The sequence below is a fragment of the Pecten maximus genome, chromosome 3 (genome assembly GCF_902652985.1).
Source record: "Pecten maximus chromosome 3, xPecMax1.1, whole genome shotgun sequence".
NCBI lineage: Eukaryota > Metazoa > Mollusca > Bivalvia > Pectinida > Pectinidae > Pecten > Pecten maximus.
Genome location: NC_047017.1, coordinates 12669788 through 12687796, shown reverse-complemented (window position 1 = coordinate 12687796; position 18009 = coordinate 12669788). Strand labels below are relative to the sequence as shown.

Sequence of the window (18009 nt, the reverse complement as noted above, 5' to 3'; positions counted from 1 at the left end):
ACGGGATGGATTGCGTGGGTTCACCGCAGCTTCTCCTAAATCCACTTAGATATGACACCTCGCCTCATCTCCAGAGGTTTTTTTTCTGACAATAATCCTACGGTATTGGCTGTATCTACAAGTGAGTTCAGTCAGACATTACTGTATCTTTAACACATTGTATTATTCATTGTTTCTTTTTCTTTATTTTTTTAACAGTGTCAATTTCTTATTCGGGAAATATACCGTCCGGGACGCTTGGTCACAAAATGTCATTATCTAGGATATATAACCGTATGGAACAAATATTTCTTTAAAACTCTCGATTGAAAAAAAAAAGATAAAAAAGCTCTTAAATGTCTAATTTGAGCAGGAAACCAATCCTTAGAGCTTATGTAGATGTTGCAGCAGAAATGCCTATAAAGTTAATATAAGGAAGTAGACAATCAGGTATATATATGAATGCTTGTTTATTTGGATCAGTAAAACGCTGTTTAGTTTGTTCAAGCATCCAATCCTATAGGACCTAATAGCTGTTGCCACGTAATACGTAATACAGGTGGCAGTAAGTTAGCTTCCTAGTCGTAATAACGTATACGGGATGTCGTGAGGCGAATGTGTCGAGGGATGGGGGGAGTTCTGTTGAGGGCTGGGCCAAAACTAGTTGAAGGGTGGGGCAAATTGAGTTAACAACTAGGGCAATATGAGTTGAATGTGGTGCAAGTTGCGTTGAGGGCTGTGCATAATTGATTTGAAAAGTGGCCGAATTGACTTTATAAGTATAAGGGGGATAACTCGTATATGTCCTGCTGAACAAGTTATTATAACGATTACCTCCCTTACACTGATAATATTTCTAAGCTTCAACTTACGTCAATAATTTTGTTCATACATTTTATCATATTAAAAAGAATGCACCGGAGAAAAATGTTGATCAGTGGTATAACTTACACTGCGGCTGTCCTATCCAAACTACCCCCAAACTACGGATGAACTCGCCCTAAAACACCTTCACGTCTGGAGATGTAGCGTTGTCCTCCTTCGTTGCAGCTTTTCATCCGAGATAACTAGGTATTATATCATGTCCTGTGTCTGGAATGCATCTCTCTTATGTGAATTAACAAGCGCTGTGTTATTACAACAGAAAATCCCGACTTGTGTTGCAGAAATGTTTTTTCTGGTCTAGACTATCAAGCAACATCACCTAAATCTACTCTTTCCTACGTCATATTGGCTATTGTAACAAGTACCGCGGATTTATATTGGTGATCTAGAAGACCGTTTATGTAATCTAGAATACCGTTTATGTAATCTAGAAGGCCGTGCTAGTATTCGAAATATCTTGTGGACCTTCACCGCACTAACAGAAAGTCACCGTCCACATCTTCCAGGATGGCGCCAAAACAGAAACACTAGGAAGTTGTAACGAGTAGATGAAGTTATATTCCATCAATTGTCTTTAAAAAGATCGAAACATTAATAATCTGAATATCCACTAAGTGAGTGGCCCTGACAAAGAACACAGCACTTTAGAGTAAGTGACTGTGGTCCAATTACACTCGGTATTCCGGTCTAGGGATTATTCTGCAGGGAAATCCAACAGTTCTGGAGATAATTCAACTTCAGTAGTATTCAATAAAATGACAATTTCGAAAAAATACATGCTATGAAGCGTGTTCCTCCTGAAACTCGATACATGAGTCAGTTTATTACAGCAGTATTTATCCAACATTTTTCAGTCAAGTAATCTTGTTATATATCACGTGGTGGTATTGTAGGTATTTCTGACTAATAATCTTGTTATATATCACGTGGTGGTATCGTAGGTATTTCTGACTAATAATCTTGTTATATATCACGTGGTGATATCGTAGGTATTTCTGACTAATAATCTTGTTATATATCACGTGGTGGTATCGTAGGTATTTCTGACTAATAATCTTGTTATATATCACGTGGTGGTATTGTAGGTATTTCTCACTAATAATCTTGTTATAATTGAACCCTTCATTATTATTGTTGCCTTACTCCGCCTATTGTTAGGTTTCGTGAGGAGACGTTCAATTGTACATAGATGTCTGATACAGTGAAGGATGTACCTTGTAATAATTAAAACAAATCAGAAAGGAAATGTTTAGCTTTCTTTTATTCATGGCTCGTGAACCTACACAGAACATATTTCATTTTCCCAGAAGCTAGAGATTTCTTAAGATTTACATTCAGATCAAACTCACTGATGGGTCTAATGGAACTTCACACAGCAATTATATCTCTTCTTATATACTTCACACTCCTAAACCTCAGTCACTTTCTCTCACGACCTTTCACCTCTGACCTCTCCCACACAGCCAGACAGGGTCTACAGCCTGGATTTTCCCAGTACATCATATATTCACGATATATTGCAAAACTGTCACTGTCGACCTGAGGAACGTTTTGTACATGTCTGTTTTCCTTATAAAGGAAAACTTGGATGACAGTCTAGAGTTGTTTGGCATTTCACACGGTTATAATATCCCTTACAGAAGAAAAACTTGGGGCTACAAAAGCATATCCCCTAATTATTCTATATATGGTTCATCAATCTGTACACAACAAGTCAAAAACCTGATATGTCAGTTCAACGTGCCATTTGGAATGGAATGTACTTTCTCAGAGCAATAATTATAAATATGGACGATTATAACTACAACTTGTATACAATGGAATCTACTTGGTCCGGTGTATCAACTATTGATGATACAACTGGCCCCATTATGAATGTCCTGTACAACTAATTCTAATTCATAATGTTTGACTTTTTACTTACAATTGTAACAATTCCAACCTTTTCTTAAACTGTTCAAAGAAAATAAAATTTAGGAATGGATTTTTTTTTTTTTTTTCCTAAATAATTCATTTATTCCATCCTTTCACTAAATTAAAAGTGTGGTGTGTAATTTTGATTTTTATCAACTTTTGAATGCAAAAGACCATTCAAATAATAATAAGATCTATCCACCACTTCCATACTTCAAGATAAGGACAGCTTCCTCCTTCATGATATGTAATGTTTTCCTTGTAAAGAATGCCTTCTAGATGTTTATAAATCATTTCATACATATGTTTGTTAAAGCAAGCATTTTATAAGGATTTTCCAGAATGCTTATTGCTCAAAGTTTGAATATTTCAAAACAGAACTTTTTTCATTATGATCATTATTAAAACTTCTTACTGTTGACCAGTATGGAAGTTGTACTGAATTACTGTACAAGGGGAGTAACTCTTAACAAATTATATAAGGGAGAATACTCTCCAATTACTGTACAAGGGGAGTAACTCTAACAAATTATATAAGGGAGAATACTCTGAGTCTGGTCAGTGCATTCCCAACCTTAGATACAGAAGTCGAAGATAGCCTTACTTTACAGTGATGTTATCAACTTTAGGTGAATGTTTAAATACAGAGGGGGAAGATAGCCTTACTTTACAGTGATGTTATCAACTTTAGGTGAATGTTTAAATACAGAGGGGGAAGATAGCCTTACTTTACAGTGATGTTAACAACTTTAGGTGAATGTTTAAATACAGAGGGGGAAGATAGCCTGACTTTACAGTGATCTTAACAACTTTAGGTGAATGTTTAAATACAGAGGGGGAAGATAGCCTGACTTTACAGTGATGTTATCAACTTTAGGTGAATGTTTAAATACAGAGGGGGGAGATAGTCTTACTTTACAGTGATGTTATCAACTTCAGGTGAATGTTTAAATACAGAGGGGGAAGATAGCCTTACTTTACAGTGATCTTAACAACTTTAGGTGAATGTTTAAATACAGGGGGGGAAGATAGTCTTACTTTACAGTGATGTTATCAACTTTAGGTGAATGTCTTTTGCATACAATTTGATCTTCATTGTAACTGGTCTTCAATGTTCCTAAAATCAATGGAAACAGAACAGAAAATATGCAGTGAGTTGTGAACAGTGTCAGATTATTATATAATAAGGCACCAAAATAAAAGCTAGGAGAGTGTAATCCTCTTAATCCTTCCATTCACTGCAACAATTAATTACTCAAAATGGAAATGAATTCTAAATAAGATATGGTCAAATCTTATTTCTGAGTTTACCTATCCAAACAACATCCATTACATACAACAGAATCCTGATGGTGCAGATGTAAGTTTTAAAGAGAGAAATACCAGATAAAATTCCTCAATGGAAACCAATTTATAGGGAATACTAAGATCAGGAAATAATTACGGCTACAGACTAGTCTAGCAAGAATTGGAATTTCATTAGAGATCACAGGTGATAACCTCGTCACTTTCATTATACTGACGATCATTCTCTTGAAGGCACAAATTATGCATATTCCCAAATATATAGGCCACTAGACATATTCAGGCATTTCCTATACATTATTGTATAATATTTCACGAAAATACCCGGGTAAACAGGAGTAGACACAAATAGGGGGAAATGTGCAAAAATGTATAAAAAAAAAAAAAAAAAAAAATCATAGGAGTATAAACAATGATAAGAATTGCAGTTTGATGATAAATTGAGGCTGTAGGTTTGCTGTGTTAGGGAACAATGAATACACAGCATTGTCTACAGCCTGGCCCTGTACAGATAGTATTGCTAGTATTGCTGGTACACTAATTAACCAGTGTGATATGTAGGACATGTAAACCCGTACCAATCCACGTTCACTGTGACAGCTCACTTACTTGTCAACATGGGAATTTCTAATTTGTCAACATATTGAACTTCAATCTGTCAACATTCAATTTTGAATATAAATATATCCATTTTCAATGTGTCAACATACTGATTTTTAATCAGTTGACACATTACATTTTAATGTCAAAATATTATAAAAATTTAATTTGCTAACATGTTAATTTTACTCTATCATCATATCAATTTTCATTCTATCATAAGAAATACTTATACACAATTCATTATACTAACACATATACTACAGTGGTGACTTTTTGACAATTGAAAAGATTCTTAAAGACCTCAGCAGTACAAAGTTTTTGTACAATAAATATATTAACGTAAGTATTTCTAAATCAGATAGCACTTATATCAACAAACATGTATTAGACTATTGTGCATTGATTGGCGACATTTAAAAGTTAAAATGTCATGATTAAGTCTGCTAAGCCATCCATAATATGTAAGATAATTGGTTCATTTTTAGTGGTCGTGATATTTTAGTTCTCTCACTTTTGCTCAAAATTTACTAAAGGATAATTACCAGAAGAAAAGTCAAAGACATTTTGATTTTGTTTATAAGTAAAAACTCATGATACTCGCTTTCCTATAATGTTTACTTCTGGTTCGAGTGATTGTATTTCTCCCTCAATAACACAATGAGCCAGAGGATATAACTTAACACTGTCAAACTTTCTTTTGCAAAAGACTAAGATGAAAAGTTCAGATTATTAAGAAAATATGAAACTTCGTGTAAATATCTGATTACAGTCTCAAATATTAAGTGATCCCGTTGATGTAGTACAGGATCCACACACATGAGCAATGACAGCAGTGATGTGTCCATGGAATGGCTTAATTTCAAACCTCACAATTAATTGACTATAAAAATAAATTATGAATATCTACGGTGAATTTTTCTATGGGGGAAAAAAAACACAAAACAAAACGAAAACAAAAAAAATGCCTTATTGGAAAAAGTCTTCCGATAGATTTAAAAAAAAAAAAAAAAAAAAAGACAACATCTTTCATGGACTCATTGATCTATCATACATACTTTACATCATATCAGACATTAAAAAAGGAAAAGAACACTTTGTGTTTCCCACAATACATCAGCAGAAAAGGTCAAAAGTTCACATCCTCTTTATAAGGGGATATTAAGTCTCACAGCAGAAGGGAAGAATCATCACATTACTGGAGAGGAGAAATGGAATGGATTCTTCTCCATTATCTCCTAAGTATGAAGCATGTTTTATAATTTAATGAAAGTTTCCTTCTGTTCATCACAGCAATTTTTGTAGAAGTAGACAAGCAGAACCACATGTGGATCTGCACCGCATTTGGCCCCTACTACTAGGAGCATGCCAGGTGCCTGGTAGACTGTAACACTGATTGCCAGAAGCTTTACACAACAGTAACAGGTGGTATCAGCAGTATATTGTTTTACTTTTTAATACATGAACACTTCTCTGGACATTTTGAAATATTCTTAATTAAAACAGGAATAAATTGTATCTGGTCATCAATTAGAAGCTGAAGTAGTAAACAACTGAACTGAGAACATATAACTGTCTGTATTTGTAGCCACAGGAAGCTAATGTAACATGGTATCGTCCTCAGGATTGATGACACTAATGTAACATGGTATCGTCCTCAGGATTGATGACGCTAATGTAACATGGTATCATCCTCAGGATTGATGACGCTAATGTAACATGGTATCGTCCTCAGGATTGATGACACTAATGTTTCGTGGTATCATCCTCAGGACTGATGACGCTAATGTAACATGGTATCGTCCTCAGGATTGATGACACTAATGTTTCGTGGTATCATCCTCAGGACTGATGACGCTAATGTAACATGGTATCATCCTCAGGATTGATGACGCTAATGTAACATGGTATCGTCCTCAGGATTGATGACGCTAATGTAACAGGGTATCATCCTCAGGATTGATGACGCTAATGTAACATGGTATCGTCCTCAGGATTGATGACAATAATGTAACATGGTATCGTCCTCAGGATTGATGACGCTAATGTAACATGGTATCGTCCTCAGGATTGATGACGCTAATGTAACATGGTATCGTCCTCAGGATTGATGATGCTAATGTAACATGGTATCGTCCTCAGGATTGATGATGCTAATGTAACATGGTATCGTCCTCAGGATTGATGACGCTAATGTAACATGGTATCATCCTCAGGACTGATGACACTAATGTTTTCTGGTATCATCCTCAGGATTGATGACGCTAATGTTTCGTGGTATTAACCTCAGGACTGATGACACTAATGTTTCGTGGTATTATCCTCAGGACTGATGACACTAAGATTTTGTGTTATCATTCTCGATGTTCATGATGCTGATTTTTTGTGGTATCATCCTTAGGATTGATGACATTAACATTTCACTGCATCATCCTAAAGATTGAGGAAGTTAATGTTTCGTGGTATCATATTTAAGATTGATAACACTAATGTTCCGTGGTATCATCCTCAGAATTGATGACACTAATGTTTCGTGGTATTAACCTCAGATTTGATGACACTAATGTTTCGTGGTATCATCTTCAAGATTGATGACACTAATGTTTCGTGGTATTAACCTCAAGACTGATGACACTAATGTTTCGTGGTATTAACCTCAGAATTGATGACACTAATGTTTCGTGGTATCATCCTCAGGATTGATGACACTAATGTTTCGTGGTATCATCCTCAGGACTGATGACACTAATGTTTTGTGGTATCATCCTCAGGACTGATGACACTAATGTTTTGTGGTATCATCCTCAGAATTGATGACATTAATGTTTCGTGGTATTAACCTCAGGATTGATGACACTGATGTTTCGTGGTATCATCCTCAGGATTGATGACACTAATGTTTCGTGGTATCATCCTCAGGATTGATGACACTAATGTTTCGTGGTATCATCCTCAGGATTGATGACACTAATGTTTCGTGGTATCATCCTCAGCTTACGTTCTCTGTTAACAGCAATTGCACAAGTGAACAGTTAGCCTGTGTCCAGCCTTCCTCCTTTGGCTGGCCAATGCTCACTTGCTCTACAATCATCGGTCACTGATCATTGACCCCTGTGAACAGAGGATTGTGAAGGTAGGTTGACCAATTGACACACCAGTATCAATAATCCGGCCCACTCTCCTTCCTCATGTCTGACCAGTGCTCCCTTGTACAGATAGGCCAACTGACCAGTCCATATTACACCTGTTTATATACAATGGTCAGTTTCTTGGACAGACATTTTCTTTGTCAATGGATGATGAATTCATTTTGATTTCTTCCTATTAATCTTCTCCCTGTAAGAGGACAAAGTTGTATTACTTAAACAAGAAAAATCATTGTATTCTATATCATTTCTGTCCAGTGCATTGAGTTCAGACCTTGTTACTTGTTATTTGTTCCCAGATTTATAGAATATGGAAATCGTCTGTATATTCCTCAATCTCTCTTATAACAAAGGAAACTACTTTTTCATCTGAATTTCTGGGTATAAAATGAACTTTGTTATTCATCTTTCCGCAATTTCGAGATGTTAACCTGATTTTCTATTTTTAGAAACACTGACTAAATACTCCATTTATGATGTCATAAAAATTATGATCTCACAATGCCCCAATGTTAATTTCCTTCTATCAAAATAAATATAATGCAATTCCATCCTTTTGCAAACAAGTTTCATACCTGATATATAAAAATATACAATTATTGCTTCAATGAAGATTAATGGAGCAAAAATAACCAATATTGACCGAGGCCAGAGGCTCCAAAAATAACCAATATTGACCGAGGCCAGAGGCTCCAAAAATCATCATATCGATCAACACAAAGTGCCATCACTGATTTATTACATTTCGGTATCAAAAAAAAATGTAATAACGGAGTACTTTGTCCACACAAGTAGAATGTCTCCAACTTAATACCTACTTAGTACTAGGAACTGCACCGTTACTTCCTTTAGAGGATTTCACTGATGCCGACTCTGGAAATAAAAGTAAAACAATATACATACGTGTGATATCTACAGTACAATGTATCTCTCATTCACGTAACTGTTCTTCAATGACTTTCGGTTTGATATGACATCTATATAACATCTTTGTTTGACCACAAATATTACGTTTCTCTTGCAAAGTGGAAATGAAAAACATATCTCTTCTAATGATTTAGCAAGTAATGTGATGAAATTAAAATTCTGTAAAAAAAAATTTTACTCTGGCATGGTCAGTTTTATCCAACAGTTATCAAAAGTTACAGACATTACATTGTCAGCTAGGCTGGAACTTTCCACTACCGAGACCTAGGCCGGGACTTACCACTACTGAGACCTAGGCCGGGACTTACCACTACTGAGACCTAGGCCGGGACTTACCACTACTGAGACCTAGGCCGAGACTTACCACTACTGAGACCTAGGCTGGAACTTACCAGTACCGAGACCTAGGCTGGAACTTACCACTACCGAGACATTACATTGTCAGCTAGACCGGGACTTACCACTACTGAGACCTAGGCCGGGACTTACCACTACTGAGACCTAGGCCGGTACTTACCACTACTGAGACCTAGGCCGAGACTTACCACTACCGAGACATTACATTGTCATAGCTAGGCCGGGACTTACCACTACTGAGACCTAGGCCGAGACTTACCACTACTCAGACCTAGGCCGGGACTTACCACTACCGAGACATTACATTGTCATAGCTAGGCCGGGACTTACCACTACTGAGACCTAGGCCGGGACTTACCACTACTGAGACCTAGGCCGAGACTTACCACTATCGAGACCTAGGCCGGGACTTACCACTACTGAGACCTAGGCTGGAACTTACCAGTACCGAGACCTAGGCTGGAACTTACCACTACCGAGACATTACATTGTCAGCTAGACCGGGACTTACCACTACCGAGACATTACATTGTCAGCTAGACCGGGACTTACCACTACCGAGACATTACATTGTCAGCTAGACCGGGACTTACCACTACCGAGACATTACATTGTCAGCTAGACCGGGACTTACCACTACCGAGACATTACATTCTCATAGCTAGGCCGGGACTTACCACTACTGAGACCTAGGCTGGAACTTACCATTACTGAGACCTAGGCCGGGACTTACCACTACTGAGACCTAAGCCGGGACTTACCACTACCGAGACCTAGGCTGGAACTAACCACTACTGAGACATTACATTGTCAGCTAGGCTGGGACTTACCACTACTGAGACATTACATTGTCAACTAGGCTGGGACTTACCACTACTGAGACCTGGGCCGGAACTTACCACTACTGAGACCTAGGCTGGAGCTAACCACTACTGAGACCTAGGCCGGGACTTACCACTACTGAGACCTAGGCCGGGACTTACCACTACTGAGACCTAGGCTGGAACTTACCACTACTGAGACCTAGGCCAGGACTTACCACTACAGAGACATTACATTGTCATAGCTAGGCTGGGACTTACCACTACTGAGACATTACATTGTCATAGCTAGGCTGGGACTTACCACTACCGAGACCTAGGCCGGGACTTACCACTACTGAGACCTAGCCCGGGACTTTAATTACCACTACTGAGACCTAGGCTGGGACTTACCACTACTGAGACCTAGGCTGGAACTTATCACTACTGAGACCTAGGCCGGGACTTACCACTACTGAGACCTAAGCCGGGACTTACCACTACTGAGACATTACATTGTCACAGCTAGGCCGGGACTTACCACTACTGAGACCTAGGCTGGAACTTACCACTACTGAGACATTACATTGTCATAGCTAGGCCGGGACTTACCACTACTGAGACCTAGGCCGGGACTTACCACTACTGAGACCTAGGCCGGGACTTACCACTACTGAGACCTAGGCCGGGACTTACCACTACTGAGACCTAGGCCGGGACTTACCACTACTGAGACCTAGGCCGGGACTTACCATTACTGAGACCTAGGCTGGAACTTACCACTACTCAGACCTAGGCTGGAACTTACCACTACTGAGACCTAGGCCGGGACTTACCACTACTGAGACCTAGGCCGGGACTTACCACTACTGAGACCTAGGCTGGGACTTACCACTACAGAGACATTACATTGTCATAGCTAGGTTGGGACTTACCTCTACTGAGACATTACATTGTCAGCTAGGCCGGGACTTACCACTACTGAGACCTAGGCCGGGACTTACCACTACTGAGACCTAGGCTGGGACTTACCACTACTGAGACCTAGGCTGGGACTTACCACTACTGAGACCTAGGCCGGGACTTACCACTACAGAGACATTACATCGTCATAGCTAGGCTGGAACTTACCACTACTGGCCATATTACCAAAGGAACCCCGCCTCCCGGAGTTGTTTGGACTGGAGGCCAGGCCTGTCGTTGATCCCCTACTAATAAACACATAAGCACTAGTTATCTAATGTCATTCTTAGTTAGAAGTGACTTGTATTTGAAAACACTTAATTTATCAATATGTATTTCAGTTATAATATATCAATATTTCAGTTATAATAAATCAATATTTCAGTTATAATATATCAATATTTCAGTTATAATAAATCAATATTTCAGTTATAATATAACATCAATATTTCAGTTATAATATAATGTCAATATTTCAGTTACAATATATCGATATTTCAGTTAAAATATATCAATATTTCAGTTATAATATAATATCAATATTTCAGTTATAATATATCGATATTTCAGTTATAATATAATATCAATATTTCAGTTACAATATAATGTCAATATTTCAGTTATAATATAATGTCAATATTTCAGTTATAACATAATATCAATATTTCAGTTACAATATAATGTCATTATTTCAGTTATAATATATCAATATTTCAGTTATAATATAATATCAATATTTCAGTTATAATATAATGTCAATATTTCAGTTATAATATAATGTCAATATTTCAGTTATAATATAATGTCAATATTTCAGTTATAAGTTATAATATAATGTCAATATTTTAGTTATAATATAATGTCAATATTTCAATTATAATATAATGTCAATATTTCAGTTAAATATATTTACAGTACGTGTACTGTTACAAGTGATGTCATTAACAACCCTTTAATTTAGTGGCAATTGATGTACAGTTCATCCTTGTGACCACCTAAATTAAGCAACTCCCTCTAATATGTGACCGCAATGTTATCTACTATACTATAGTTACCTGAACCTGGATTAACAGACCACCTGTCATATGTGACCTTTTTTCATTGACTATATTAAGATAACCACCAACCTGCTAGTTCCTGCACTCCCGGGAGCCTGTAGTGCTCCTGAACGTGCTGTAGCTCCCTTGCTGGTACCGGAGCCGGTCTTGCTGCCTGACCCTGCAAGGTTCAAGGTCATACATGATACAGTCATCACCATGGCAACTAAACCCTGACCCTGTGACATTCAAGGCCATATAACAGGAACATCCTGCGAACTAAATTAGTTTATTAAATGTACCTATAAATTTAAAACTCTATTGTTCAATCGTGGACACAATCCTCCCGAGCCTTGGGTATGATATACACAGTCCTGAACACGATATGATGATCCCACACACACTTATTGAATGCTCTGAACCATGCTAAGTAAACAATATGATGTTATCAATGAATTATAATTTTCATATGACATTATCTTTTTCCAATTTTGTTTTTGCTTCAAATCTACAATTTTCTGAAAAAGAGTACAAAGGAAGAAATAAAATAAAACCAGAAACATTAACAAGCAGTAACAGCAGCAATGAAGATTGACATCTAGCTAATGCAGCAGGAAATTTTCATTGTCGAAAGAAAAATAACAATGTAAATTTTCAAAACTGATCCTTAGTCTGTCAAATAATTAAATAAAACATTGTTCACTCACTCTGGTGTCGACTCAACTGACAAAAAGTCTGTCAGAGTAAACTGTGCATCATGTAGGAATGTGGAAATACAATAGTTATCCTGTACATGGTCAGACATAGATACCGTATTTATCCTGTAATAAGTCCAGGGGACCAACACATAAACTATAACTCAAGTTCAGACATCTGATATATACCGTATTTATCCTGTAATAAGTCCAGGGGACCAACACATAAACTATAACTCAAGCTCAGACATCTGATATATACCGTATTTATCCTGTAATAAGCCCAGGGGACCAACACATAAACTATAACTCAAGCTCAGACATCTGATATATACCGTATTTATCCTGTAATAAGTCCAGGGGACCAACACATAAACTATAACTCAAGCTCAGACATATGATATATACTGTATTTATCCTGTAATAAGTCCAGGGGACCAACACATAAACTATAACTCAAGCTCAGACATATGATATATACTGTATTTATCCTGTAATAAGTCAACACATCCTATAACTCAAGCTCAGACATATGATATATACCGTATTTATCCTGTAATAAGTCCAGGGGACCAACACATAAACTATAACTCAAGCTCAGACATCTGATATATACTGTATTTATCCTGTAATAAGTCCAGGGACCAATTAACACATAACATCTGGCACAGTAAGGGGCTAGACTAATCACAGCAGTGGCAAATAGTATTTGTTCAATATAGATGATGTGGATTGGCTTATTGTCAGATAAATAAATGTTCACAAATATAAACATATAGACTGTAAAAAGTGAATAATTCCCACTAAAGCCCTTGGAAATTGTACCTTCAAACGAAAAAAAAAAAATAATAATAATGAAATTATATGTATTTTGTGTGAGAGTTATCTCCCTTTAATTGTACATTTTAACAAGGAACATAAATGATGTGAAAAGTAAATATACGACGACTGAAGCTTTAGATTCCCAATGTACAAAGCTTGAATTCATTCTGATACATGGAGGTACTACTCTGTACTACAGAAAGACAATGCCCAGTGATCCCTTCTTCAATAACCAGGGTACAGTGGGTAATATGTACATACAGTAAAACCCCACTTACTCAAAGTCATGGGCACCTGATCACATTCAGTAAAACCCCACTTACTCAAAGTGAAACACCTGTCAATACGTGGTATTTGAGTTATCTAAGGTTGGTTCTGGATCGTCAAGTATAGATCTGTCACATCTTTAGTGATACTATTTAACCATATCTTCACATTGTGAAATAGTATACTTATGCTATTATTATGTACGTGGTCGATAGCAGTTAATAATGACAGTAATGAAAAAGGAAGATTAATACAGATTTACAACATTTCGTTCAAAGCGGGTTCGAGTAAGTGAGGTTTAACTGTATACATGTAGTTGTTGACGTGGTGAAGTGTAAGTCAAACAGTGTATCAACCAATTACATGTATAATATTGTATCACATGATGCACTAAATTATCTGTCAATCATACAGAACATTCTTAAATCATCTTCTACCACACCACAACCCTCTCTCATTAACAAAGTTGTCAACACTTTTCATTTACATTATTATACACAGAACACAAAGACACAAGTTTATCTTTTTGTTTAGGTTTTTTTTTTCAATACAGGCAAAAAAAAAATATAATAATAATAATAAAGGTTTTGATCCAATGTCTTCACACAGCACCGTGGATATTTAAATGCAAAAAAATCAAAATTCAAGTCCCAAGACTTCACAAGATTTGCATAAGACGAAAACACAACACGTTGTTTGCTTATTTCATTAATTCACTTGACACTTTATTGTTACATGCAACATGCAGATACTATGTATTACACAGCTGTACCATAAATAGTGAAAATAATGACAAATTAGGCTCAAATCAGTAATTAACTAAACCTTTCAATTAAACTTAATTGCTTCGAACTTTGACCTCTATCCAGATGTTGAAGTGAAAAGGTAACATTTCTGGGGGATTTAAAGTAGACCCAGTAACATGTTCTATCAAGTCAAGTTTTAAGTTTATATTTTCTCCGTTGTAAAGGGTGACATTCCAACATTTCACAGTGAAAAATACTCAATGTTTTAAAAATACACACATTGCTATAGATAACATTAAATAGAAGTCAACATAACTCCAATATATTCCTACTTTCCATTTAAATCAATGCGATAATTAAGGCAGATGGCACTGAAATAAATACATGCTATATGTACTAGCATACATGATGTAAAATTTGACCCAGATGGCACTATAAAATGGAAACGGACCAGAAACACGGAAGAGAGTTAAGAGCACAGCACAGAACTAAAAGGAATGCACGTCCTGATCAACCCAAAGCCGAGGAAGAAGAGTGTCATTGAGGAAGAGCCACTCATCAGCATTGTAGAAATTGGGAAATGATAGTATAACGCCCTAAACTTTACGTCAGCCATGCAAAGGTACATAATCTACATGGTAAAATCATTGTTTTATATACAAACTCAAGATTTTTGCAGAATACAAAAAGCATATCTTAATGCATCTGACAGAAAATAAAATCTGATGATCGAGCGAGGAATTTGCGGTACCTCTGGGCTCTGGGTTGTCCCCTTATGGGTCCCGCCTCCCTGAGCCTCTCGGAGCACAAGTCCGGATTCGAGTTGTACAGTGGTAGTTTGGACAATCTGGAAAGCGGTGTCTTCTTTAGACCAGTGCCCCCCGAAGGCTTCGGGGCCAGAGCAGGTTTACACGCTGGGCAAACGACAACAGGTCATTAACTCTTCACCACATCACCACAAGTATCAATACAACTAACAACATTATCAACATCAATATACTTCAATTTTACACTTCTATCACTGACATAACATCTAGGAGACGCAAACTTTAACAACAAAGTTCCAAGAGAAAAACCATTCAAAAGATTCTATTGTGAAAATTTCTCAGAGATACATGATATGACATGTCGATAAAAAATTACTTCAACAAATGAGTGAATAAAAATTTACAAAAAGTATATAAGAAATTTGAAAATCATACTCTCAACACAAAAAGTGCTGAAATTTTTCAGCATTTGTACTGAAAATAAAAAGAGTAATGAATTAGGAGAATGTGACAATGTAAAATACTAGACAACAACTTGATAATCCATGCCATGCAAACCACCATGTAACTACACTCACTAGTACAACACCACCTACACAAAGCTCAATACTAACATCTGTTTTGTTTTAAAAACTTATTTTTCTGACAAATGATGAAATCTGTAAAGTTCATTTTAGAGCAGAAAAGGACAAAGGCCAAAAATTTGTTGTTTTAAGGAAAATACAATTGGAAATAAAATACAAGTAAGAAAAGAAGAGGGTAGTAGGCTGAAGAGTTCAGCAGTAGGCCGAGTGGTGAAGTAGACATCTCCGAGAGATCATGCATATATGGTCCTTCTGAAAATGGACTACAAAGAAACAAGATTCACAAGACGATCACAAAACAACAGTCTACTACAGCAGGAGTGACTGATGATTAGAGTTGTCTGTCCCTAGTGACCTAGATAGATGGCGAGTGAGGACGATCACATGACTGTCAGTAACTGTGACGGTGGTCAGTAAAAGTCGACATGCACTGAAACACCTGTCAAACACAATGCAGTGAGGCAGTGAACACGGGGGGAATCCCCTCACCTCGACCAACGGGGGACTTGCTCTGAGAGGAATGTAGATTTGGCTGGGAGCTGTACAAGGGGAGACGACTCAGCCGAGGCAGGGCCTTGTTAGGCATTGACTTAGAGACTGTCGCGTCTTTCTTCCCTGTACAATGGAAAGAAACGCAGATGATGTTACTACAGACCTCTTAGCAGTACTCTTGGTCTTCCCAGATATCATGAAATAAAAGGCCTCTTGACAAGTGTAGATTTTACCTCGAATCTTGTTTAAGAATCCAGACAAAGAATACAGATTATAGAAGTAGTCAAAACAAGTTTAAACTTTACTAATCTCCACACCTGAAATAAGACAGGATTGTGATAAAACTTTGATTCACAAACATACTTAGAAATGAAACATTTGACTCATAATGATATTATTAGCTAAAGCTCAGGATTTCAGATAATATGTCCATATATATCAAGTCAGGTTTCCATTTTCTTTCATAGTTTTGTTCATTCTTTTTTTAACATCTGACTAGAACAGCCCCTTCCCTGAGGACGACTGTGAAGTGTCATCTACATAGACACAAATGTACAACTACATAGTAACAGACAGTGATGAAGATAATAGATTTATAGATAAAACAGGAGATGTGAACATATAGTTACAACAAAAAGTATACAAATTGTCAACATATATAGAGCATCCTGTCCTCACAATAAACACCTTCATCATCCCATTATTATACACACACCCATGGATATCCATGCAGACAAACATGCATGAGACAAAGATCTGACCTGAGTCATTGTTAGACAGAGTCTTGACTTTGGCTGCCGGTATTTTGCTTCTAATAGGTTTGGGCGAGTCTGGTTTCCCTATATTTTCTGAACAAAGTACACAAAAATAACACAATGTGTGTAAAATCAATAAACCAATGTGAAAGTGAGAAGTGTAGTTTACAAAACAATACACATAATACTGTTTATAAATTGATAAAATTGCTTTGAAATTAACAACAGATTACTGAACAACAGACACCTGCCAAATTAACCATCCCGATTTTCTCAAGAAACTGTTTACTTTTTACCAGAGATTGGACAACAAACAGCTGCTAACCCTACATATTTTCTAAGGAAACTTCTTACTTTTTGCCAATTTTTTGGACAAAAACTATTTTTTTTTTTAATTTTCAATAATTTGAATAAAACAAAAGATCAGTTTAAAATAACTACACCTAAAGGAAGCATTAAGTTCGAATGTGCACATTCTCTTAATAAAAAATGTTGGCAAATATGTTCATCTGCTCCCTATATTAACTACCAACACTGGTATTCTAAAGGTTTCTAGAAAGGAGATTGATGACCCCATGCAGTAATAAAGATATCATACCTCCTTAATATGTATAAATGACAATATAAACATACAATACATAACAAAATTGTAATATCTCATATTTCTTTGATGAAATAAAATTAATTGCAAACATTTTCATCTAACAAGCACATTATCTGCTTACATTATATATCTGTTGACAGCTTTAATTGTCATAAGAATTTTCTTATGACTGGTAATCTGAAATTACTGACAATTTTTGAAGATCGAAAAAAAATAAAATAAACATATAAATTACAGGGATAAACAGAACATTAAATATACATTCATGCTTTTTTGCTTTCAAGTTCATATCATTATCAAGCAGGACAGTCATGCCAACTTAATACAGGACAATTAACTGAAGCTCTGGAAGATGAAGCAGATA

General features: G+C 36.5%; 1 protein-coding gene across 8 annotated transcripts in view; it reads right to left on the bottom strand.

Moving 5' to 3' along the window:
• Positions 1 to 2107: 2107 nt before the first annotated feature.
• LOC117323244 (serine/threonine-protein phosphatase 4 regulatory subunit 4-like) overlaps positions 2108 to 18009 on the bottom strand; it is a 115978-nt gene continuing 100076 nt past the window's right edge. For 5 of the 8 annotated variants that reach the window (XM_033878315.1, XM_033878317.1, XM_033878318.1 and 2 more), the window contains 6 exons: positions 17048 to 17134; positions 16284 to 16409; positions 12004 to 12094; positions 11045 to 11124; positions 8648 to 8702; positions 2108 to 8019 (listed from right to left, as the gene is read on the bottom strand). In XM_033878315.1, the coding sequence (XP_033734206.1) occupies positions 7989 to 8019; positions 8648 to 8702; positions 11045 to 11124; positions 12004 to 12094; positions 16284 to 16409; positions 17048 to 17134 (470 nt within the window). In that variant the 3' untranslated portion in view covers positions 2108 to 7988. The remainder of the gene's footprint in view (positions 8020 to 8647; positions 8703 to 11044; positions 11125 to 12003; positions 12095 to 16283; positions 16410 to 17047; positions 17135 to 18009) is intronic. The other 3 variants (XM_033878321.1, XM_033878322.1, XM_033878320.1) reach the window with 2 other exon arrangements.